This window comes from Lichenostomus cassidix, chromosome 3, assembly GCF_008360975.1.
Source record: "Lichenostomus cassidix isolate B80296 chromosome 3, HeHo_3.0, whole genome shotgun sequence".
NCBI lineage: Eukaryota > Metazoa > Chordata > Aves > Passeriformes > Meliphagidae > Lichenostomus > Lichenostomus cassidix.
This window is the reverse complement of record NC_139483.1, coordinates 42231179-42256437: the sequence shown is the minus strand read 5'-3', so window position 1 is coordinate 42256437 and position 25259 is coordinate 42231179. Positions and strand designations below refer to the sequence as shown.

The following is a 25259-nucleotide window of genomic DNA, read 5'->3' as shown; positions in this document are numbered from 1 at the left end:
CTCCACTTTTTTACATTTAAAGGTCAGTCCTCATTTAAGACTCAACAGCAGTCCCACTAAAACTGTGCTAGATTTTGGCATTAACCATTGAAAGAAGTATTCTTTTGCATCGTATTTAACAGCTTAAGAGACTTAACATCAAAACAGGATGTTAACATCCAAAACTTAAGCGCAGAGACGTTTCTGCTCAAAAACCTATGGCACACAACCCTGAGAAAATTCACTTTGGTCCCAAGTCCTCCACATCTAAAAAGGTGTTTTGTCTGAGTAAAATGCCTGAAGCAATTAAGGGATTAGTGGTGTCTTTAGAGCACAACTTTATTTTGCAAAAAGCAGCCAGGAGCTGTACATTTCCAAGTGGAAACCTTAAGAGGAATTTTCTTTTTCCCAAATGTGATGAAGACAATACTACCATCCAGATGGATTTGGGCAGAAGGGTATTCCCAACAGGGCAGTCAGGGAATGAGCCCATGGCATCCTTTAACATGGCATGCACCTCCTACCACCTGTGGAGGGGCAATTTTTATACCACTCGTTTTGAATACAGGAAAAAAAAAGAATATTCCCTCCATGCTCCTAGGTGTTTGCAGGGCATGTGTAGAAATATTTGTCTACATCCAGCCCTATACAACTCGGGGTGTCAGTTGTACAGAATTAAATTAAGAAAATTATTTTTGAAGATGCCTTTAAACAGTTTGCTCATTTTAGCAGTCATTGAACTGAACAGAAAAAAAGTCAAGAAACAACTCAATTTTTAAAAACTTTCTTCAGCCAGAGATGATCATAAATTTTACAATGAACAGCGTGCACCTGGAAGGGAATTCTGTTTTCACAACATGAAAAACTGATTAAGTGGCAGCACTTTTGCTGAGCACATTCACACACCTCATTGGGAAACACATTGTCTAACGCTTGCAAACACTTCTTAGTTCACCATTAAGCATGTACAGAATTCAATAAGGAAAAGAAAGCCTAACAAACCAAGTATCAATAAACATAACAGACTGTAAAACAAATATAGACAAATGCAGTATTAAGTCAGTCATGACTAAACAAACTCAGCATGAAAAACACAAGATTTTATTAACTTCATGGACTTGTAGATTTATATATATATTATTTTTAAGGAGGTGTGGGACAGGACTGCCACCAGAATATTGAAAACAAATTCAAAATGCACTCCTCTTATCAATTAGTGTCTGGGCCATGTAAGAGAGGGTACTCTTGGGTATTTTTCCTCCCAAAATTGAGTTCTGTAAATGTCACTCATGACTACAGGATGTTTCTTGAAACTCTGGATAACCCTTCTTATACTGCAACTGCAGACAGGGGTGTCTGGGGTAGAGGGAGAGAACACATCAGCTTATTCCCTCTACCTGCTGGCTTGTCAGCACCCATGCTAAAGCACACTAGGACACACCTAAGCTGGGTCACCAGCAGCAAAATATTCCTACACAAATCAGGCAGGACTCACATACGTTTTGGACAGGGTTCTGTCCTGTTGCACCAGGGCTATGTTCCAGATATTGAATTGATCTCTAGGCAGAACAGCCCAAACACACTCAGAAAGACTAAGATCTGATTTTACAGATTTTACAGTTAATTATTTTTATGTGGGGTAACTCTAATCAGAGTTGACCACCTAACTTCCAAACACCCAGATTAGAACTGGATGTTAGCTACACATCTGTTCAATTTTTTTAAGCCAGTGAACTGAACAAATGACAATCCTGCTATTTCATTTTCACATTTTAGAGTATTACCAGCTTTACCCTGCTTACTCTGAAGGCTCCAGCAATGCCTCCAGGGGCTGAAGCAGGAATGACAGACTCTAAACCATCCGCAAAATGTTGTAATGTTTTGCTGAAGTAAAAGCTTTAGTGTTTACAGGAAAGAAAAGGTCTTCATTTTCTGCAGGATTCCACAGCTGCCAAGATGTCTTGCAAAATGCTGTTTCTGTTTTCCTTACTAACCTAGAGAAAGAGAAATTAAAACTGATGTAATTTGGTGAATAGCTTCTACACTAGTGTTTACTTCAGCAACAATCATAGCAGAAATTCAAATGCATTTCTTTTTCAGTGCAGGAATGTTGAGTGTCAAACACCTGCCTTCTGCTACTGAGAACACAGTATGCTAAACCCACAAAAGCCGCAGTTGAATATTTAGTGATCTTTTTGATTTAATTACCCATGCTATTGTGCAGTATTATTCAGGGCTTGAATAACTAACAAGAACCACTCAAAGAACCAGCATGTACTTTTGTCATAACTAGAAATCCTTTTCAACTACCAAATTTAACTTTCCTACTATAAAGCGGAGATTTTATGCCTTCATTACTTGAAAGGGTCATATTTATTAAGATGACAGACCTCGTCAAAAACATCTGCAAAGAAAAAACATTAAAACAGGCTTAGCAGCATAACTCTGTACTCTGAGAAACCTTAATATTGCAGGAGAGAAACACCTTGAAAAAGAAGTAAGACTACTTGAGAAAGCTGAATGTTCTGTTGCACACTGAGCTATGCCTTTGGCTGACCAGTCCATGGAAATGCTGGGCTTTAAACCCAGCATATGTGAAAATCCATGTAGTCCAGTGTCCTGTCTTTTGCTGGGCCTATCTGCATTCCAGTGCATACAGAAGACTGCAAACTGCCAAGCAAATGCTGGTGCTTGCTCATCAGCTCAGCTGCCAGGGGCACAGAGCTGGGGGGCTGTGTGTGTGTAAATTATCCCTGCCTGACAGACAGGGTCCTGATCCAGAGCCCTGCGACCCACAGTGCCATGCATTACTCACTCAAACAAAACCTGGGGAGATGACTGGGGTTGGAAAGGGGTAACAAGCAACTGTGAAGCATCAGCAAAAGCTTCATTTCAAAAAGCCTAAGAAATTTTCCCCACTGTTCAGCTCCCCGCAGAGAGGGCAGGAAGTAATCAGACAAAGATGCATGAGCTGAAAAAGTAAGTAAGAGCACTCATATAAAGTTGCAGAAAAGCTGTTTGACAAGGAAAGAGAGACACAACAGCATGCACAGAATAAAACTCTCTACTAGCAAGGTTCCACTGCACTCCCTGTATCTACATTTAAGATGTGAGCACAAGAGTTTGTACCCTTCCAGTACTACAGTCAATAATGAGCAGGAGAAATATTACTCTTATTATTGTTGTTGCTAAATAGGTGACAGTTCTATGTGAAGAATTTGGCCCTAGGAGCCCACCACTATTTACAGTCACACACATCCTATCCAAATGCTGTAAACCAACACTGTAAAACCTACAGACAGTGCTGTCACCTACCACTGACTTCAAGACAGCAGATCAACATATGACTAATGAAAAAGTGACACTGAAGGGGAAAAAAAAAGGTGGGGGGAGAGTAATGAAAGGCAAAATCTGCCTGAAAATGTCACTGTTTTTATTGAGAATCAGTCCAAGCTTTTATAAAATAAACAGAAAACCCCACAAAAACAGAGAAAGACAACAAAGAATGCTCCTCAGTAAGGCTATTGAGACCCTAAGGTAAACAACACATAGCACAGATGAGCCAAACTCTAAATCTCACAGCAAGTGTACCGATATCCTGACTTTCAAAGGACCTTCTGCACATTTAATAGCTCTTCCCACTCTCTCACAGCCAACAGAAACAATACTACATTTTATCTATCCTTTTTCCATACCTACATGCCAGAAGTCCAGTGAGAACAGCAGAGAGAAAGTGCCAAGTGCTGGGAAATTTTCACAACTGTTTTACAAAGGCTGCTTGATAGATATAAGTCTCCTCTTAAGATCTGGAGACATTCAGTGCAGGCAGCTTTCCCAGAGAGAACAAATCTCCCAGTATCTGTACTGAATGTACAAACATATGGGTACGTTTTTAGACAAGGAGTTGAAAATAACTGTAGATGCTGCTTATCTTAAGCATTTATGTAATCTGGAGGAAATTACCACCTAGACGCCAAGCAGGCAACTGTAGAGGACAAAAGCTTTCTTCCCCTAACTGTTCAAAATACCATCAAGGAAACTAGTCGTGTACGATCTGTTCAAATGGAACCTTTTCTTCTTCCTATCCATTTAACTACTTTCTTTCTTAATAGGCATATGCAACCACATTTTGCTGATGGGTTTCATGCAAGCAAAATTAATAGATGGGAAAATGGGAGAAAATTAGTATCTGCCAGCTGCTAAGGATAACCTGATCCTATTCATGCCACCATGTCTGCAAAACTACACAGACACAGCCAGTGCAAAAGGAGCCTCTGTAGTTTCATTGGAAAGTTTAGCTCTCAGCAAAATGGAACTGGCAAACAATAGAAACAAATGTGTTAAATGTCAGAGCTCCCATCGTTAGGTGTCCTAAACATAATAAATTAAACATTTGGGACCAAATGCTCAACTGCTTTTAGGGCATCTGGGCCCATTTACACCAACAAAATATGCTTTCAAGACAGAAGGGACTGTAAAACCCCAAACAGCTGTTCTCTCATCGAAACTGTCCTTCGAAACTAGGAGCAGGATGAAAAAAACTGAGATAAGCTACTTGAATGCAGCCTAACTCTATACTAGGTGACAAAGCAGGCAGAATGGTTTTGGAAGGTAGCCACCTACTTCTGTACACTTCCAGGCACCATACAAGTTAGCAAGAAATTACTGACTGCAAGCTGTTTGGGCACTCCAGGCTTCCCCATGCCACAGCCCTTGAAGAATACAGCTGGTGACCCAGTGTTCACTTCAGCTACCAACACCTCTGACTCCCCACGAGCAGGTTCTGCTCCTGCCCGTGAGCACATTCTAGCCAGCTAGGAAAGAGCATGTAGTGTCACTGGAGCAAGAGAGACAGATGCTCTCCTGTTCAAGACTTCAGCTCAGCAGGTCTGACACCTGGGAATGACTGCAGTCTGTCACACATTTCACATCCACGCTTTTGGTTAATGGATTCAACAGAGATGTCCATTTAATTAAAGAAACCTGCATGCCCTAATCTCAGCAGCATGAACAGGATGGGTCATTTTTTCAGAAAAGACCTTTTAGGTAGAGAAAACACAGCTATGTTGGAATTTACAGGAAGACTTTTGCTGGTTGCAGTCAATACTTGAGAGAAAGATGTATCAGCAGACTGATACTGCTGAAAACCCAGGGTTGAGTAGCCCATGCCCTCTGAATATCACCTAACAAAAAGAGACAGTAGAAGCCTCAAAAACTTCCTTAATTTTTGAGGCCTAAGCTTTGAATGACTGAATGGTACCTTCAGCAAGGCTTCTCCATCCCATCTTCCCCACTGTAAAGCAACTCATACAAAATTCACATTTACGTGCATCTCTGTTCAACAGCCTGACAATGAACACACATCAGCTTGGTAGTGGAAAATCCTGGGGGTTTATCTCTGAAAGGAACAGTAGGAGTTGAATGCTTATGCAAGGAAAGGAATAATCTCTCGTCTTTGCTCCTACAATTGCTTTAGCACTTAACTACATCAGCATTTAACATAAAAACAGAAATTGAAGATGATGATGGGACCCTCAATTAAAGGAAAGCTGAGGAACTTTGAGCCCTGCAGTTTTTTAACCCAACTTTGAACAGGAAACAGCATAAATCAAAGGAGTGAGGAGGGTTTTTAGTTTGTTTTTGTGAAGCATTGAGGACACTTACAGATGCTAAGAAAACCTCACACATGCACTCCTAGGAACATGCTACGTTTTGCTGTGGTAAGTTTTTGAGAAACCGCCCTGTAACTAATCACAAATGTACTTTGAGGCCCTAATATTCTGAAAATTATGTCAGTAAAAAAAACATAATGAATTCCAAAATTGGTACACTGACTCCAGACAAAGTACACTCCATTTACAACTGTCTGTCTTCTATATATCATTCCTGCAAACTCCACTGCTGCCCTTTTTCCTTTCTTTTTTATTTTCCTTGAATATGATTACTGGTAATAATACTGCAAGCCAGTCTGGAAAAAACAAAAAAGTTTAAAAATCTGACTGTACTTTAAAAGATTTAACTCTTAGGAATAATGAATACTTATGCAGCAATAATACCACAGCAAAGAAACCTTTTAAAACAACTATATCATTACTTCTGCAGCCCCTCACAAGCAAAGCCAGCTGTGTGAGACTGCTATAGTAAATGCCAAATGGGATTTTTTTTAATAAGGTGAACACCTGCCCATTAAGAATAAAATGGAAACTAAAAAACTTATTTCATGCAAGCTACCCACAGCTATCAATTGGCAGTAACAGTTTTTAAACAGAGCCAAATATAAACCAGTAACCCAGAACAGAAGGCTCTTTAAGGATATTAAATATTACTCACATTGAACACTTTAACATCTTTCCTACTTCTTATTTCTTCAACAAGATCCAGTGGCTTTCCCTTAGGTATTGGAATAGTTCCAAGCACCACAGTCCCTGAGCCAGCCAGCACTTGACGAACAGCTTGAATAAAAGCCTGGCTGAAGAGTTCCATTTTACCAATCTCATCTACGACACAAATTCTCTTCTCTGTATCACCCCCATCGTTTACCTGTGGAAAAGTGAATCAAGAGACCGTAAACAACAAAACTTGGAACAAGCAACGGAAGTAATTTCTATGCTGATAAAAGAAATACCTCCACAGGAAATAAATGCAGTTGCAATACTGGGGGAAGTGGAAAGTCAAAGCTACTGCTGGCAAATGATAGACTTATAGATCTGTAATTTCTTTTTCAAGACAGATGTTTGGAAGGACGAAAACAACTGTACAGTATAAATACCAACTACAACAGGAAATATCCATGGTATCAGATTTTCTTTAAAGCAGAATTCTCACAATGGTCTCATATGAGCTACTTGACAATTAAGAACTGCTCTTTGCCTATGAGCAGCTCTCAGCCATTCTGACCATCAGCACTTTTTAAAAACTTTTCCCACCAAATTATGCATTTAGTGATGACATTTAATTATGTGATCAGTAGTCACACAAAACAGTTATCTAAAATAAACTACACCATTAAATCTAGGTGTGGAAGTTTCTCCTCTTGTAGTTGGGTTAAACGAAGGTCAAAACTAGCAATTCACTCAGAAAAACTGGCCTTCTTCAAGGCTGTCTGGATAAAAACCAAGCTATTTGCAAGCCTCCCTCACATTAGAACAGATACAGATTGAGATATATCTTATTCTATAGCCCTAGCCACTGGATAGTAGGAGAGACATCATACTAACAGTTAACCACATTTGTGGTTGGTTTGCTTTTTTCATGAAGTGAATATAGTGCCCAACAGTGTTGTGCTGCAGGCTGGTGCAAGCAGCAGGGAAGTGCAGGAGAAAACAGGGGTGATTGCTACTGAGGGAAAGGCAGCTTGCAAAGCAGAGGAATTCTTCAACAGAAGTGCACTGCCTACCCTATTTCGGTAAAAGTGACTGAGAACTCCATTATTTATAGAAGTGAGGAGAAAATCAACTCAATTCAAAACCTCTACAGATACATGAATATGTACCAATACCAAGCCATATTATACAGAAACTAAAAAAAACCCCAAAAAATCTAAATGTTTCCCCTTATGAAGGCAAAGTATTTGCTTCTGGGAAAGTGAAAGAACTGTATAACATGCATTCTAAAATCCTTTCAAGCTAAGTCCCTACTGAGTAGCTGTTTTATCTAAAATCCTTTCATGGATCATTGAGCCAAAAAGCCAATACTAGTCACTAGGTCACAGATTGAAGAAGAGAGTATTTTGCTTTGAAAGAAAAATGAAAAAACTGTCAGTCCTGCCTGATAAAGTTTGCAGAACCAGAGAGATCTTCCATTGCAGGATCTATCCCATTCTCACTGGAGTATACAAAGCTTTAAAAGCTGAATCTGTCCTCAAGTCTAAGTGGCCTTGTGCCCATTCTGTGCTGCTCTCTGATCAAACCAGAACATACCTATGGCTCTCCTGCCCACATTCTTCATTTGTCTCTCCTTGCTTCAGGTCTATGATCTTCCTCACTCTCCTCTTCCATTTTGGGCCATCTACATGAGTGACCACATTCCCACAAAATGTATAAACAGCACTTTCTGTGAGCACAAGCACATGCACTGTGCAACTCTGCTGGCCCCAGTTGTTCCTCACTTTTTTGTACTTGCAGAATGCTATATATATAATAGAAAAAATTCAACCCTGCTAACAGTTTTCTAGGAAGATCTCTCCTGGATTTCACCTTAATTCAGTAATAAAAGGATTCTAAGTATAGCACTAGCTTAATGAAATATTTTTATTAAACTTTCTATTTATTCACATTGTAAATACAGTTCCAGTGAAATCTAACACAGAATATAATAATAAAATGGGACAATGTGTATTTCTCCCTTGCCCCAACTTCTTTGCTTCCCAGCTCTCACACTTCAATGTCCCTTGACTAAAACAAGAATCAGATGCTCAATCTCATTGTTGATCCTTGCACATCTTTGCTGTTTTTCTTCTAAGTTCACCAAAATGTCCCTTCTTCCTTGTCCCCTTGAGCCTTGGCAGCATAGAAAAATCACTACAGGATTTTTTAGTAGTACAGTTCAGCAGCTGCTGCACACTGTTTGTGCTATGTTATTGCCAAAATCAAATCTGTTCTTGTTTAATTTTGGAGGGGGAAAGGTTGGAGTAAGAGAGAGGACGGAGAAGGAAAAAGGCAGTGACAGAGTATTAGCAAAAGGATAGGAAAAAGATCATGTGGAAAGTCTTGCCACAATCAGAGCACACCTTGAGTAGCAGGCTAAATCCCAAATAATCAGGCTGCTATTATCAGTCTGCAGGTAATTATACAATAGTCATAAAAAATACTCATGGGATGCAAGAAACAAATGCTTCTACTGTAAGAATATGGAAATCAGAAGAGGAGGGGGGAAAAAGGGACTGTAACACAGAGCAGCAGCAAAAGCCTTTTTCTTGGACCAACTGATTCCATGTAGTTCTCAAGGTAAGTCATGCATGCATTTTGTTTGCTTTCCAGTAGGAGACAGTGGCATAGGAAGAAGAATTCTACCTGCTGCCTCTTCAGGCCAAGGAAGTCCTGCTCACAGGACTGCAATCTCTCCAACACCACAACAATGACAAGAGAACAAGCCTGATTTGCCCCTCCAACTTCCTGACCCTGAAGGTCAATCAAAATCAGCAACACCCAAGAAACAGGCCATTTATTAATATCAAAAACTAGCTCTGTAAAAGGGCCTTCCAGTACTACTGACTACCATAAAGCATACATTTACCAGCAGCTTTCATAGAATACTCACATTTCTCAGCATAGGTAGAACCAACTGCTCAAAGGAAACAAGGTCTACAACATATTGTCCAACCCGATATTCACGTCTTGAAGCAGAAGAAGCAGAACTGAGGCTGAAAAAGAAATACACAATTTGTTCTAAGTATACAGAGTTTAGTGAGAGTCCACTGCAGTAACTTCAAGTGAATTTATAAAAAGTTACCCAAATAAATCAAATCCTCTTTATTCTTCCTAAAAGGGAAGACAAAGAAACTCTAAGCACTAAGTCATACTGCAGATAGTTTGCTGTCAGATAAATATACCATATGCATCCTTCACAACTATGCAAGCTCAAATTTCAGCAGTATATGGAAGGACAATGGCATTTAAAAATTAGCAGGTATATTTACACTGAAATCAAAACTCACATGTGCAGTTCAGATCTTTGAATTTTGTAATGTGACACTACAGACAGCATTACAGCAGTAGCCCAAATCTCAATATGGGCTGCAAAACCCTTGAACAATCTTGGAAGTATACTCAGTTTACATGTGCTGTATCACACTATGCTAGGTGAACCTCCATTATTAGCAGAATGCACATTATTTTGTCACATCAACTCCGTGTGAATGAGGTGCTAAGGTCACACCTGGACATAGACTAAATTTTTCACTAAGTATAAAAATCTATAGTGAATCAGAAGAGACAGTGAGCCACTCTGCATTTCAGAGGCCCCACTCTGGGGCTCTGAAACCCTTTTTTTCTTAAAATTCACAGGCAATTTTTGTAGGCCAGTCAAATGTTCTTTGAAACAACGCTATATGCAATTTTCCGTTTCATTTTCCAATTCTGTGTCCATAAATTAGCTAGTGGAAACACAAAAATCTTCCTCCCTGCCCACAATAAGCTGCTTACTGTATCCCAAAGGGACTTGGCCTCACAGTAAAAGGTTCAGCAGTGCTTCTTCTTCATCTGGTGCAAAACAGCCAGTAAGGGACAACACCCCTGCCTAGCAGATTTTCAATATTTCACTGTGCATCAGAGACACTGCCTACATATACAATATAGGTATCAGCCAGGACACAAAAACTAAGCAAAGAACCTGACCATGAAAGCCATGTGTGCTGGAAATCACCTTCTGGAGGAGCATTTAACATGCCAAAGGACTGGAGCAGACACATGAAACAATAAGCTGCTTACAGTTATTAAAATCTCAGTACCTGACTCTAGATAAAGGTCCTCGGTTTCCAGACAGAGTGACAACATCAAATCCTGTTCTCCTGCCACCTTCTCTAACTTCCTGTGTGTAAAATCCATCAAGAGGAACGCCTGAGGATTTTAGAGCTTGAGCAACTTTCTGGATCAAAGTAGTCTTTCCAACCCCTAAAAACGCAGAAGGGAAAAAAAGCACACAGCATTAATCTTCTTCTGCACTAAAAGCCCATTTTTTAAAATGCCGCAGTAATGATTCAGTTCAGCAGGAACATTGATTACTTTTGAAGTTTGCAAATTACTTTTTCTAAATGGTAGGAAAGAACAGAAGCATCTTTTAAAGTTCATCCCGTACTGACACCATAAAGTTTTATTAGTCTTTAAGAAGTCACAACAGAATGGTACAGATATCCCAGGCTGCCAACGAATTTGTTATCTTAGATGATGCAGGAGCAGGCCACAAAACTTACCACAAGGCAGGTAAATATGTGAGGACTGTATTGGTACAAAACCAATATACAAGCTTGCTGGAACACTGACTGATGAGCTCCCTTTCTACCACTGATATGCAACACTTTTTAAGAACACCTTTTAAGAACACCCTCTTTTTAGATCAAAAGATATAGCTGACTGCTATTACCAGAAGCCTAACTAGCACAAAGGACACACTACTTCCACTCACGTCCTAAAAATCAGAAGCACTCAAAGTCCCTGAGATATGAGGTCATACATGGTAAAAAGTAGTCCCAACAACAGAGAAATGTTTCTTCAGGTTACTGAATCAAGAGACATTTTCACTAACTATGGTGAAAAGCCTGTCTGTCATGAGGCCAATGAAGCCCTGAATCAGGTTGCCCAGAGAGGTTATGCAGTCTTCACATACTTGGGAGTTTTTCAAGACATGATTGGATAAAGCATTGAGCAACCTAGCCTGGCCTCATAGCTGATCCTCTTTTACACCTCAAGTCCCTTTTCACATGATTTATCCTCTGACCCTATAATTCATTTTCTTACCCTAAGACAGGTCCTCAAAACTCTCGCCACCTGAGATCTCCTGGCACAGTCTGATGTACCTTTTACAATGTGAACACTGGCCATGTTCCAGATGTCCTTTCAGATCTTCTCCTTTGCCATTGTACAAGTACATCCCTTGACAATCTCCTTTTAAACTCACCTTGACAGCCTCTCATAAAATTTAGTGCTATCACTTCATTTCTAATCACTGCTCTAAAAATTCAGACAATAAAAAATAATCCTGCAGAACAAACCTTCAAATTCCTGGTGACAAGGAACACAGACCAAATGTGAAATGCCTAAAGATGCCAACAGAAATAATTTCAACATGCACACGCCAAATTTCTACTTTACACTTCAAGCAGGTTTAGGAACTGCTTTCCTAAAGGTCAGTACGAATGACAAAATATTCTGTGGCTTCAAGGGCTAGTCAAAGGTTTAAGAAAACGTTACAAATTTGAAGAAGAGGACTTCCTGGCAGTTGAACAACAAAAAAAAGACAAATGTGGCACCCTCAGTATCTAACATCTTTTCAAGGCCTTGTCTCTTGGAAGTGAATTTATACTAATTTTACTAAGTGGATTTGCTATCTCTAATTTGTTTACATTCATTCAGTAAACTGCCAAGGAAAGCTAGAGTGATTCAAACTAAGTTTAAGGAAGTTGAAGTTATACACTTAGCTAATCAAAACAGTACATTCAATTTCAGAAAAATGAAGAGAGACAAGGCCTAAGCAGCCCTAACCTCTACATCTGCTGGAAGGCTGCCTTTATTCAAGTGGATGGAAAGACAGAGTGAAGGGGGTGATATTTATTCCTATCTCAGCCTAGCAGCAGCATTTTAAATTAACACCAGTCAAGACAGGCATGCATCTGTCAGTGGTTCACAAAAAGGAGAATTAGGCCCACTGCTTTACTCCCACACCACAAAGGAAACCTTTGCAATCATAGTAGCTGGTTCATTTCTTTATTAACCATAGAGTTCGACCCTCATCCTGTGTCCCGCTCAGCCTCCACAATAACCAGATTCCCTTACCATGACAAACTGCTCCACTGCTTCCATCACGGCCTGCCCATCCGGAACACCACTTACTACCTACAGCTGCACAGCTCTGAGGCTGAAGGGCTAAACCACTACAGTTACAGGAAAGATAAGCTCTCAGAATTATTAATGGCTGCAGTTTATATTGAAGCAGGATTAGTTGTCCAGGAGGTGCTTTTTTTTTCCCCAACACTGAACTCCAGGGCAGAAGCCAGGGACAAAGCAGCAGCGCCTGGAGAAGTACATGCCTTGGAGGGCTGGATGAAGAGATAAAATGGGCTTTCATTAGGAACAAACTAATTAGTCAGCAGCTCTGATAGGCACGGGGGAGGCTCTGGGCCCGCAGCCGCCGTGCTGGGGCAGTGCCGGCCCAGCTGCGGCTGCAGGCGCTCCGGGGCTCCCTCGGACCCGGCCGGGCCAGCAGCCGCCTTGCCTTCCCCGGCTCTAGGCGCCTCACAGCCCCGCAGCACGGCGCAGGGCGGAGGGCCGCGCCAGGCCAGGCCGAGCCGAGCCGAGCTGAGCTAAACTACGCTAAGCCAGGCCGTGTCCCAGGGCATCCCCTCAGCCACAACGCCTCCCCTGTCCAGCTCCCCGGGCTCCTCCCGCCCCCATTACCTGGGGGTCCCGTGAGGAACACATGCTTGGACATGGCGGGAGCCGCGCTTCGCTCTCCGCCCCCGCACCAGCCCGGCGCTCCGCCCCAGCTCCCGCCCCACCCCCGCGGGGAGTGTCCCGAACCCCGGGCGGAGTGCCCCGAACCCCGGGCGGAGTGCCCCGAACCCCGCGGGGAGTGTCCCGAACTCCGTGGGGAGTGTCCCGAACCCCGGGCGGAGTGCCCCGAACCCCTGGGGGAGTGCCCCGAACCCCGCGGGGAGTGTCCCGAACCCCGGGCGGAGTGTCCCGAACCCCGCGGGGAGTGTCCCGAGCCCCGGAGGGAGTGTCCCGAACCCCGGGCTGAGTGTCCCGAACCCCGGGCGGGCGGTGCCCTCCGAGGTCTCGGGCGTGACGAGCAGTGCCCGGCGTGAGGCGGCCTCAGAGTGTGGCTCCGGGAAAGGCTGCTGCTGTGGTGATTACCGGAGGATGGAAGCAACTTCAGGTTAGGGATGAGGGGGAAAATGCAATTAGTTTCCTACTTGAGGGCCAGCGTTTTCTTTATCCAGTTAGCTTGACACGTTATATGTCTGCGTACGTTAATACAATAATAGAATGTTAAGGTGTTGGAATAGACCTTAAAGATCAGTCCCGAGGCCCTCTGCCACGGACAGGGACACCTCACACCAGACCAGGCTGCTCAAGGCCTCATCCGGCCTGGTCCTGAACACTGCCAGGCTTGGGGCATCCACAGCTGACCTGGGCAACCTGTTCCAGTGTCTCACCACCCCCACAGTGAAAATTTCTTCCTAATATCTAACCTAAATTTTTCTGTCTTTCACTTTGTACCCATTACTCCTTGTCCCATCATGGCTGTTCCTGATGATGTCCCTGTATCCCCCTTCAGATACTGGAGGGTTGCTTCTCCTCTCCAGGCTGAAGAGACCCAACTTTTTCAGCCTGTCTTGGTTGGGGAGGTGCTCCAGTCATCTTACCAACTTCATGGCCTGTTCTGGTCTTGCTCCAACAGTTCCATGTTCTCCTTAGGCTGGGGACACCAGAACTGTACACTGTTCTCCACATGGGGCCTCACAAGTGCAGAGATATAATAATAAACTCTCCCAAAAGCTTTTTACCTGTTTCAAGTAAGCAATGTGCTCCAGGGTGCACCAGTCAATTAAAAGATGAACAGTTTGTCTGAAAGTTCGATGCAGACAGCAAATGTAACTAGGGGGGATTAATAGACATCCAGGGGATTGTTACAAAGCTAAGCAAATTGGGTCACAAATGAGAAGGTCTAGCAGGTTTACCAAAGATGCTGATAGACCTCTGGATCCCAAAATGCCATATGCATGTAGCCTCCTTGTTTTTTTAGACTTGGGTGATGGGGAGTAGTAAGGGAGCAGGGAAAAGGGTTTTTGTGTGGAGGACTGTGGTGCCCATGCTTCTGTCTGGGTGAAGTGGTGCCCTGACACCAAGGCATACTGATTCCTGCCTGGCCATAAGCACCAAAATGGTTACCCAGAAATACTGGAGTATGAAAGGGATACATCCCAGTTTCTGCTTGATTCAGCTAGAATGGATCACTTCAGGTTCAGCCCATTTTGGTTGAGCTTTCATTTTCAGTAATTTCTCAAGGAGTTAATGGTTATTCATCATTTTCACAAAGATAATGAGTATCCTTGTCAACCAGATGAAATGTGCACATCAGCAGGTAGGGTGCATCTTACAGTAGATGGGTATTTCCATAAATTGAACAAAATATTTTTGATCTGTGCATCACATATTTTCATCTGCACAGATTTTGATCTGTGCATCCTCTTCAACTGCAGCCTCATAGAAGCTGAAATCCATATTGTCCATTTTCCAGGAGAATGTCTTTATAACCAGATTCACAGGCTATTCCTATTAAAGCTGACATGTGTTCAAGCTGATGAGGCCAGATAGAGCACAGTTAAGATGTTAATGTAGAGGAAGGCAGACCTAATTTCTGCCCCCACCAACACTGTACAGTTACTGGATATATTGCATATAATCAATTCACTGGATATGTTACATATAATCAGTATACTTGTGTTTTAACGTAAAATGTGGGGAGATGTCTGGAGCAAAACTCAAGTGTCACTTCCAAGCAGACCAGAGATTGTTCTTACCATAGTTAAGAACATCTGTACCTTGCTTTGGCCTAACTGCTTCACTGGATCTGCCCAGAGGTCATTTCAGAGGGTGTAACTCCAAATACTTGTTTATTTGTTCTCTGCTTTCACTGATGTTCAGATTTAGTCAATTTATCTTTGTCTTAAATATAATGTCTTTTATTTTGCATTTCACATGAGTAGTGGGGAACACTCATGCTTAAATACTTAATTAAAAAAACTTGACAATGCTAGCATGCCTCTTGGGGGTTTGGAGGGTTGAGAAGTAACAAAGACAGCTTCCCTTGTCATCTAAAATTAAAACTGCATTTTCATAGTTTACATTCCAGTACTTTGTTTTGATGGGCTTTTATAATCAATGAAATTGTGATGTTAACTTACAGCTTCTTGAGGGTGTTTGTGAGGCACCTTTAATCTAAAGAGAGAACCACAAAGAACTTGATATTTTAAAGGACCATTAACACAAGAACAACACTTTGCAACTGGCTACTTCACCCTTGCCCTGAACTGCCTGTGCAGAGCTTACCATGATTGATTTTACAGGTAGGTTTTCTGTATAATATTAAACTATTTCAGTCTTTTGGCTGATCTCCCAGGCAGACCACATAAAGAGACCCAGACAATGTTGATTTGTTCAATGTAGAGTTTTACCAGGTTTTACAAATCAATCCTTTTTTTTCAAAAGTGTGTGTGGAGAATTTTAAGGCTATTGCTACTGTTTGACAGAACCCTTGTTTTCTGGTATTCTAAGAACTATTTCATCCTATTTCCAGATACAGGATTCCCAGAGTTATTTCACTGTGTGGTTAAGACCTTTGTCTTGCAAACAGATGTGTGAGCAAAGTGGGTGCAGCACAAGAGCTTTAAATTAGTTAGTATTTCACTTTGATTTCCATTGTAATTTCTACTATAAAATGTTTTGTCTTTCTGGATGCTCTGTCTAGGTTGAAGTAATTTAAAAGCATGAAACCCATGAAGTAGTTATGCCAGCTGTGTTTTTGTAGAATTTTGCTGTTAAGTGGACCTTATGTTTGCTAAATTATCTGGAATTTTTATGTATATTTTGTACTAAATTAATTAGTAGTAATTTATTCCTAAAAAGTTCCCAGTTCAAAATATTTTCCTGACCAAGTTCCTAAACTCTGTTTTTGCTAGGTGAGGGTCAGTAAATTTCATTTCATGCTGAATTGAATTGTGTGATTGGGCAGGGCCATGAAAAAATGTTTACAAAAAGACCCCTTCTGCAGTTCCAGGGGCAGGCTGTGATTCTGGGTGACCTGTGGAGACCTTGGAAGGAGCTGCCAGTCGTTGTTATGAACTGTTAGCTAAGCCTGGGGAAGCTTGCGTTTATTGCTGGATGTTGCCTAAAAAAAAAAAAAATTGGATAGAGTCCTAAACCTTTATGTTGAATGGGGTAAAATTAATTAACTGCAAGTTTCCAGACCAGTGAGTAAGAAAAGAGGCCATTTATGATATTTATGGTATTCCCTAGAGTAGAAGCTGGAAGGAATGAGAGTGTAATCTACCATCTCTGACCTGCCTCAGTAGGCAGGAGTTTACATTTCAGCACTCTGCTCAAGGTAGGCAAAGTAGTGTGTTACAGTTTTAGCCCTTGGTTTATCTGGTGTTGGGTTTTGGAGTTTTTCCCCTCATGGAAGAGAGAATGGTTAAGTTGAAACCCTTTTCTTTCTCTCCAATAGAACTTGTGTTTTCGATTCACAGCATCTCAAGTCGGTACAGCATTTTGCTTACATCAGGATAGGGAAGTACACTTTAAAAAAATAACATTTCATATTTGAGGGTTTCTTTTTTTTCCCTTTTCTCCCCTGGAGGGAATTCTCCTGCTCACTGTGGCTCTAGCTGTATCCACTGGCCATCTAATGACATTAGTGAAGGTATTTCAGAGTAGACTTTTGTGTTGCCTGTGGAGTAATCATGGCATCAGCAGGTGTCTGAGAGGAAGCTGAGTGTCTACAGCCTGACAGTCTTTAATCTTAAACTTCCCAGAGAGATAAGCCATTAGCCACATGCAGAGCTTCCTCTAGATGAAAACTGTGGTACTCCTTCTATCAGAGATTTACCTATAGATCTTTTTTGTGTGGGTCATGCAGTAGAAATCCTTTATGTTCCATCAATGGTTGTGTCCCCAAAAATAGAATAAATTCCTGAAAGTATTTCCTGAAAATAGCTATAAGAAATAAATACATCAAATGTTATAAATACCCTATATAAGGAAGTTGGCGAATATTTGTGCAATTGAATTTACTGTTGTAAGCAACAGAGTGCAACCAGCATTCAAAGATTGTAGTTCTCTGTCTCTCCCAGCCCAGCGTGTTGGACCTTATGGGCAATCACAGTCAGAATGGAAAAAGTAAAAAATCTAATAAATTGCTATACATTTTTTAAAACATACATTTTGGGATATAAGAGGAAGACCCTTTTAATGGTCTGAGGGGAATTACGCTGCATGAACAGGATCCTTATTAGGCAGGAGAAAAGTCACATAGAGCTCAACCCACAGCACAAATCCATAGGAAACCAGGTTTCATTTTTGCCATTCTTCCAAAGAAATATCTTGTTTGTTTGCTCTTCTAGTTTCCCACCTCCTACTTCTTGAAAAAGATAGTCTTCCTGAAACTGCATGACATTTTGTATGGTATACTTATATTTTTACTAGAAATAGCAAAATACATTCACTTTGAAAAAAATTCAGCTTGGTTTGTTATGAGATAATAAAAACAAATTTATTGTGTTAATCTGTTATTTTGACAGAGATACTGACCTGAAAATTTCAAATTTCAACCAATTATGTCAGATGTCAAAGGAATAACCTGTAATTGAGGAAGAGCTTTGCAAAAGAGAATACTTGTATTGCTAAATTTTTCATTGCTTTTTTTAAGGTGTAACAGTTTTCTCAAGCAAATGTCATTCTTGTGGTTGTTGATTTAAATAGGCAGGAATATAAGTGAATTTCTATACTACTTTGAGTGACAGTTGGCAGAGTACAAACTGCTTTACTAGAAAGTGCATTAGACAGTAGTTCCTACAAGACAATTCAGAGAAACCATAGGATGAAGTGAATACAAAAATCACAGGAAAGTGAAGCACATTATCTCCCACTGGGGCTGAGAGAATACAAGGAAAAGCTAAGCCAGTCTGACAAGTTGTAGATATATGTGTATTTAGGAGAATATATTTTCACATTTATACTCCTCAGAGATGCTCCTTTTCTGGTTAACAGCTTTTATGCATTAAGGATGCAGTGGTGAGCCCTGCAGTACACTGATGGATAAGTGTAAGAATGTTCCAGGAAGGTCTTCATGTCTTTGGTACCTACACAGAAGAGGAAAATATGGAGTGATTATGTATGCTGTTTAGGACCAGCTGAATCAGGTAGCTTGAGAGAGAGAAGTGTGCTCGGCTCCATGTTCCCTCACGGAACAGCCAGCAGTGACACCAAGCACATATTGCCAGTTGACACACAGCCACACAAAGGCCTTAGGTGAATGGGCTTTCCAAAGGTCTGTTGGAAACCCAAATGAACTTTGCCATTCAGTTTATCTATTTCCACATGCTCTAATAAAATCTAGGAGATCTGTGAAACATGACTGGTTTCTTGCTAGGATCAGACACCACATTCCTGTAGTAAGTCTCCAGACATGAATATGTCAATAGGTTGATTCTTGCTGACAATGGGGAAAAGCAAATTATGTGCCTGGTCCATCAGCTTCAAAAATTTAATTTCTCACACACTTAGTATCCCATTTGTTTTTTAAATTAGTTATTACTTTCAAAAGTTATTAAGTCTGAAGAAATGGAGAGACAGCATAACTACAAAATCTAATTTTCCTAAAACAGGAAGTTTCCAGTTTTTCCAGCCTTATTCACACTGGTGATACCTTGAAATTACTTGTTAGATTTTATTATCTGGTAAGATACTAATCAGCATAAATGAAGCTGTCGGAAAGCTACATTAAAAACTGCCATAAATAGTTCTCTTGTTCTTTTGTATATTCCATTTGCATTAAAGCTTTTGATCATTCAGGGTCTGCAGAGACCATTGTGGACATGTACTCATATCTGTGTTATATCAGATGCCAGAAAATATTGCCCATTTATTCTGTGTGAAGCCTAATGCATTGTGGTCATTTGAGAGTTCATCTCATAGAAAGTTGTCCAAGTGGGCTGCTGAGGAATCTACCAACACATTTCCATAACATAGCCCAGTACTTTATTACCTTCATTTAAAATTTGCATTTCCCTTTCTGGTCAGATTTTTCTAGCTTTGGATTTCAACCAGTGAATCTTGTTATGTCTTTGTCTGTTCTAGAAAGGGGAAGCTGTTCTACTAATCTGATACTATGTGTACTTGTATTTGTGTCACTAGCAAAGAAATGCCTGTACGTTTCTCTTGTTACATCTTCTTCCTCACCCTTGGTGTTAAAGGGACATCCTTTCCCCCTGTTCTTATTATAAGGACACATTTTCTTGAAAATGTGTCACTTGCAGTTGCTTTTCTATTCCTTCTTTACCTACCAAGAAAACAAAGGAAAGAAATTTTGCGTGCTGAATAAATTCCTCCTAGTGCCACCTATGTTTTTGCCCTGCCACAATGAGGAAAGTCACAGAGAGTAAACAAACAGTCTCTCCTGTGCTAAAATCTATACAATCTCTGGCATAGCTGTCAATCATGTATTGCTTGATGTGAAAAACAAAACCCTATTTCAGCATTAGCAGTAAATGGTATTGACATTACTGAATAGCCAATTCAGCTCAATATTACTGGGAAAAAATGTAATTTGAGCAATCAGATGGATGAAATTAATTTTTTAAATGATAAAACCATCTTCATAGTTACCATTTTCTTTAGTTACCATTTTTTTATCATGTGTTTTTTAGCATAGCTGCATTTGTCATGTTGCTGGTAATGTAGTTAAGTTTAATTTCTCCTATAAACCCTTGTAGAGGGCTGTGTATAATTCTATTTGTGTCATTATGAATTCTGATTCATCGGTTTAGATTGTTGTTCTGAAGTCTTGGTTGCTGGAAACAGTGGTTTTCCTCCTTGCCAGGAACTGATGATTTGTTTTCTTCCCAGAAGAAAAGCTTGTTATTTACTTGTTTGTAATATGTGCTTTGTCTGCCTGACTGATATTTGGAGTCCATTTGTTGCTTAGGTGTTTTTCAAGTAAAAATCCTTCATTAGTTAAGCAAGTCGATCAACACCAAGTGGGTAGATTTAGCAAGGCAATGCATTTAACATTTAAAATGTAATAAAGGGTGGATCTCTGCCTCATGACCTTGCATCAGAGGTTGGCCATCATTCTGCAAGCACTTAAGTTTGTATTCAGCCTTGCTACTGTTACTTGTTCATGGACCAGCAATGTCTTGGCATGTTTTTAGAGGTGGTAGAAGGATCCTTCCTTTTAATTTAATTTGAAAATACCTACTTTTCTGCTAGGAAACTTTTCCCCATTTATTATTATTCCCATTTCATTGTGGAGGGATGGAAATCGGTGTTAACCTTGATGAAGTCTAATTGTTGGAAATTAAATTTTGGAAAGTAACATCTAAAGATCACCTGAGCAATCTGGTGTCAAAAGGAGAGCTGACTGCTCTGACTTGTTAAGTTAATGGGAGATTATGGGACAAAAATACCTTTTTAATTAGGAAGACCAGGAGAGGAAGGAAACATGGAGGTGGGGGAAATAGTTAAGGCTCATTAAGATGGTCTGTTTTCCCTCAGTCATAAGTCTCTGTACCAACAAATGAAAACATCAGACCAGTGTTGTGCTGAATGAATAGCAAGACCCATTCTTTCTGTACTCTCTTCCTGAGTTCCTAAACTGAGAGCAGCACCTTTATAGGTAGGCAGGTAGGTTGGTTGGTGTGGTGGTGCATAATTTTCATATTACCTTTCTTCTGTTGCAGAAGTCCTGAGTTTGCTCCTGTTATCTCCATGGGCAATCCTGTTCTTCTCCACGTTTATGGGAAAAAAACCCGTAAGTAAGGATGATGGGACTAAGTCAGAAACAAATTGAATTAAAGAAGGCAGTTGAACCTAGTGAGAATTATCCTAATGCATTTAAAGTATAAGTGTTATTCTATAAATGCTTTTAATTCATGTTATTTGATTTTAAATCCTTCTTTTTTTACATTGGGTACCATTTAAAAGGTAGCAATTACCAGCTATTTTATGTAATGTACCTGGAAACAGTACTGTCAGGTTCAGCTGACTGGTTGCTAATGTTCCAGAGAGCAGCCTATATGAGTATACATTGAGAGAAACTAAGTGAGAGCCAAAAGGTCCAATTTAAAAGATTTAAAAGCAGAAGTTTGAGGATTGATACCAGGATGCATTCTGGAAGTTTCTCTGTTAATCTCAGCATCCTGTCTTGAACGTGGGTTTGATTATTTATGTTCTGTTTCTTCAAATTCCCCACTATGTTTTGTACTTGACTGTTGTAGCACTTGGCATTGCCTGTCCTAATCCATTTTGTTTGGGATGTAGCAATTCTCATAGCACAACATTTTCCTCCAGAGGTGTAAACAGCTTTTCACAATGTAAGTTGGCAGAAGAGAGGACACTTATTCCCATGGTGTGCACAAAGCCCATAAATGAATCCTCCTGGATGGAAGATCCTCTGTAAGATCATTATTGACTGCTATAAAAACCTGAATGCTGCTTGCAGAGTCTTAAATATACTTCTGACACCCTTTCCTTGCTGGTAGTGCTAGTTTTTCAGTGCTTTTCCTGCTCTTTTATCCTAATGTTTTGGAGTTTTATCTAAAGAGAATAAAGTGAGAATCCTGGCTCCCACAACTAACCATTCTTCAGCACAAACTGGTCCCAGCACCTTTTACAGTAGGTTCTATTAGCTGTTATAAAACCTGTATCAATCAAAGCAGCATACAAAGAATATATCACTATTTAAAGTAATTTACATCGTAAGTTTGACATATAATTCCTCAAGGGATGGAATGACATTTAGGCATCATGCCTAGTGAACAGTGATACTAAATGTCTTCTGAGAATAACAGTCACTGATGTCTCAAATTATCATGATCAATAGTAAGCCAAGTTCTGGCTCAACAGCTAAGTCTTATGGGAAGTGCTAGTAGTGGACAGGCACTGACACACACATATATATGTATCCTACATACTGTCTTTCTACCAACTTGTTACATTGTCTCTTGACTCCTATTTCCCTCTTCTGCATTTTTAAAAATTCTATTCTTGGGGATTTTTTTGTTGCTGTTGCTCCTTCCTGCCTCATAATTAATGCTGCTGTAAACTCATTCCTTCCTGGCAACTGGAATCCAAACAAAAGATGGGTTTTACCTTACGCTAGGGCTGCTTGCCTCAAGGGCTGGAAACTCTGGGTGATTGCAGTTACACCCCGTCAGTGTGAGAGACAGCAGGCTTGCTGCTGCCCCTGAGCTTGCAAGTCAGAGCTCCTGTGTCCTCCAATGATGTGGTTGCTGGCCTTGGAAAGGGAAAGGCCTCCTTAGAACACAAGTGTGCTCTCTCCCCTTCTCACCTGTACTGACTCAGATCTTGTATTTTCAGGAAGATCTGCTGTAAATACCTCAGTAAATAAAATGGTGTTCAGGTCCATTCCTATTATGTCATCCATGATTTCTGCTTCTACTGTTGACTTCCAAAGTTTTGTTCAGAACTCTAGCTAGAGGCAAAACCTGATGGTCAGATAATTGTGGATATTTGGGGGCTTACCACTGTATGTTTTTTATGCTTTTCTTTCAAGTGCTATTCCTTATACAATCCTTTTTACTTTACAGTGCTTTCCTTTGAAGTTCTAGATGTGATTTACTCAGATTAATGTAATTGGGGTGAGCCTGCTCTGGTGGAACAGGTAGAAAGTCAATACTACAGTTTTACAGATAGTAACAGAATGTCATAGTTGCACAGCCTGGGACACGAACTAGCTTTTAGTCATGTGTTTTTTTACTGTAGGGCTAATTGCAGTTTCTCTGTGGTCTCTTAGCAAAGAGATGTCATTATTAACTTCGTTGCTGCCTTTATCTTGTGTAGTCTCAATTTCAAATAGCACAATTTAGTGTCTTCAATGGTCTTGTGAGGATTTGTTGTAATTGTCACAGTTCTCAGGTTCCCTTGATGTTATATAGTTCTTAAATAGGCCACTTCTATTATGTATTTCATATCCCAAGAACGGATTGCCTGTCTGAAAGCTTATTCAAGTTTTTCAAAAGCTGTACCTCTTGGTCTAATAAAATAAGTTATATTGACCTACAAGCTTTGTCTTGTCTTTAGCTGTAGAATTCTTACATATTTTGTGTTCCTTGAATGCTGAAGAGGGCGTTTCAAACTGGGCCATAAAGTTTCTGTTAAATGCACAATGATGAAAGGCATGTTTGTAGTCAGAATGTATCCCTGGTTTTAAGTTTCAGACTGAAGTTTTGTTGAGAGGACAAGGTAGGGCAGTTTTTCTGGTGATAAAGAGAACATCTTTTTATCCAATCTAGTCTCCAGTTACAGTAATTTTGGACCTTTCACAAGTAGCAAATTTGAGGCGGGGGGAAGAAAGATAAGAAAAACAAAAAATAAAGTAAATAGGGTTCTTGTTCCTGCAGTCTGTAAGCTGGTGATAGATAAAGCTTCAGGGATGTAGAATGCAGTCCAAATGAGCATCCAGCACTTCAGATTGTTATCAGATGAACCAGTCAAATCTAGAGAGATCTTACATAGGTTTACCATTCTGTGCTGTTAAAATGAAATAGCATGAGGGTAAATTTCTTAATTACATCTCACCATTTGTTATATGAGAACAGAAATTGGAAGCTGTCTGAACCTGAGCTACATGTCAGATTAGAGAGACAGAGAAAAGCCAGAGATTTCCCGTTTATTTGAATTATTTTGTTCTTTCCCACTAAATTTGTTGGCTTGGACAAAAATGCAAAATTTAGATACCTGACTGTGTTTATATGTGCACATATATGTGTGCTTCTGTCAAATATACATTATTTATACACACATCTATGTTATAAAAGAGTGTTTAGAGACATAATAACAATAATTTCCAGTATATTCTTAATTCCACTTGTGTATAAAGATCAGCCAAAGGTTAACATTGCAACCATTTTGCAGCTATTTGCAGAACATGAATTACTTCTTCTCACTTCAATGTGTCATTGTAATTAATTCACATTGGAGAGTAAAATTCCATTTTTAATTTAACCAGTTCCATTTAATTCTGAGTCCTCGTTAGAATGTAGCTTAAACAATGACCGCATCTTGTGAAAATATGCAACAAGAAAATAACATCTGCTGCACTATGCTGGCAAACACCAAGGCTAATGAATGGTTGTCAGTATCAAAACAGATGTCTGTTTACAGTTTAAAAAATATTCTTTACCAGTATAAGTAAATTCCCAAATTAATTTAACTCTTGTTTGCCATGTGTGGCTCAAGTTGCTTTTCTATGGTGAGGCATGATAAAAAGGTTGGTAGATTGAAAGCTTTCTGTTCCCCTTAAGAAGTCTGACTTCAATGTGACATCCTGTTTGGCTTGTGGAATCCATAAAACCAGTTCAATTTGATGAGGATTATCTTGTCAGTAGGAGAAAACTTTCCTAATATGCTGAATATAATTATCTGCATAGGAGTATTACAGTTCAAAATGCTGGGGGGTTTTCCTTGAATTGGAAAAGAAACTTTTAAGGGAAAGAACACAGATAGCCATAGCATACAATCAAGTGAAATAAAATGGAAACAACTTCAGTGCTCTCCCCTCTATACATCATGTTCTTAGCAGTTCTCAGCATGTAGATCTTGGATCTTCTTAGATCTACTCCACTTCCCAAAGTAAACGATGTAGGCACCGACGCTCAAAACAATGAACAAACTGCACACAATGTCCTTAGGCCACTCTTCCATTTGTCTCTCCTCACGAATGTCACATTAAATTCAGTTCCTTCTTTCTCTTGGGATAACAAGTTCTTTTAAACCTTTCTTGGTTACCCAGGTTACTATTAGGCAGGTTCATTTTCTAAGGAAGAG

General features: G+C 40.2%; 1 protein-coding gene and 1 long non-coding RNA gene across 4 annotated transcripts; one reads left to right on the top strand and one right to left on the bottom strand.

Moving 5' to 3' along the window:
• Window positions 1-749: 749 nt before the first annotated feature.
• NTPCR (nucleoside-triphosphatase, cancer-related) lies at window positions 750-13217 on the bottom strand. 2 transcript variants are annotated; one of them, XM_085055489.1, is made up of 5 exons: window positions 13089-13217; window positions 10427-10589; window positions 9238-9340; window positions 6310-6519; window positions 750-1973 (listed from the first exon to the last, which is right to left on the bottom strand). In XM_085055489.1, the coding sequence occupies exons 1-5, from the start codon at window positions 13120-13122 to the stop codon at window positions 1905-1907; spliced, it is 579 nt and encodes a 192-aa protein (XP_084911615.1). In that variant the 5' UTR covers window positions 13123-13217; the 3' UTR covers window positions 750-1904. The 2 variants fall into 2 exon arrangements, with proteins under 2 accessions (XP_084911615.1, XP_084911614.1); XM_085055488.1 differs by lacking the exon at window positions 13089-13217 and adding an exon at window positions 12468-12913.
• A 111-nt stretch (window positions 13218-13328) lies between these two features.
• LOC146439566 (uncharacterized) lies at window positions 13329-22356 on the top strand. Of its 2 annotated transcripts, XR_014850836.1 has the most exons (4): window positions 13329-13569; window positions 15604-15763; window positions 21152-21222; window positions 21762-22356. It is a non-coding gene; the product is annotated as an uncharacterized LOC146439566 (long non-coding RNA). The 2 variants fall into 2 exon arrangements; XR_014850835.1 differs by having other exon boundaries at window positions 21152-22356.
• Window positions 22357-25259: the final 2903 nt, after the last annotated feature.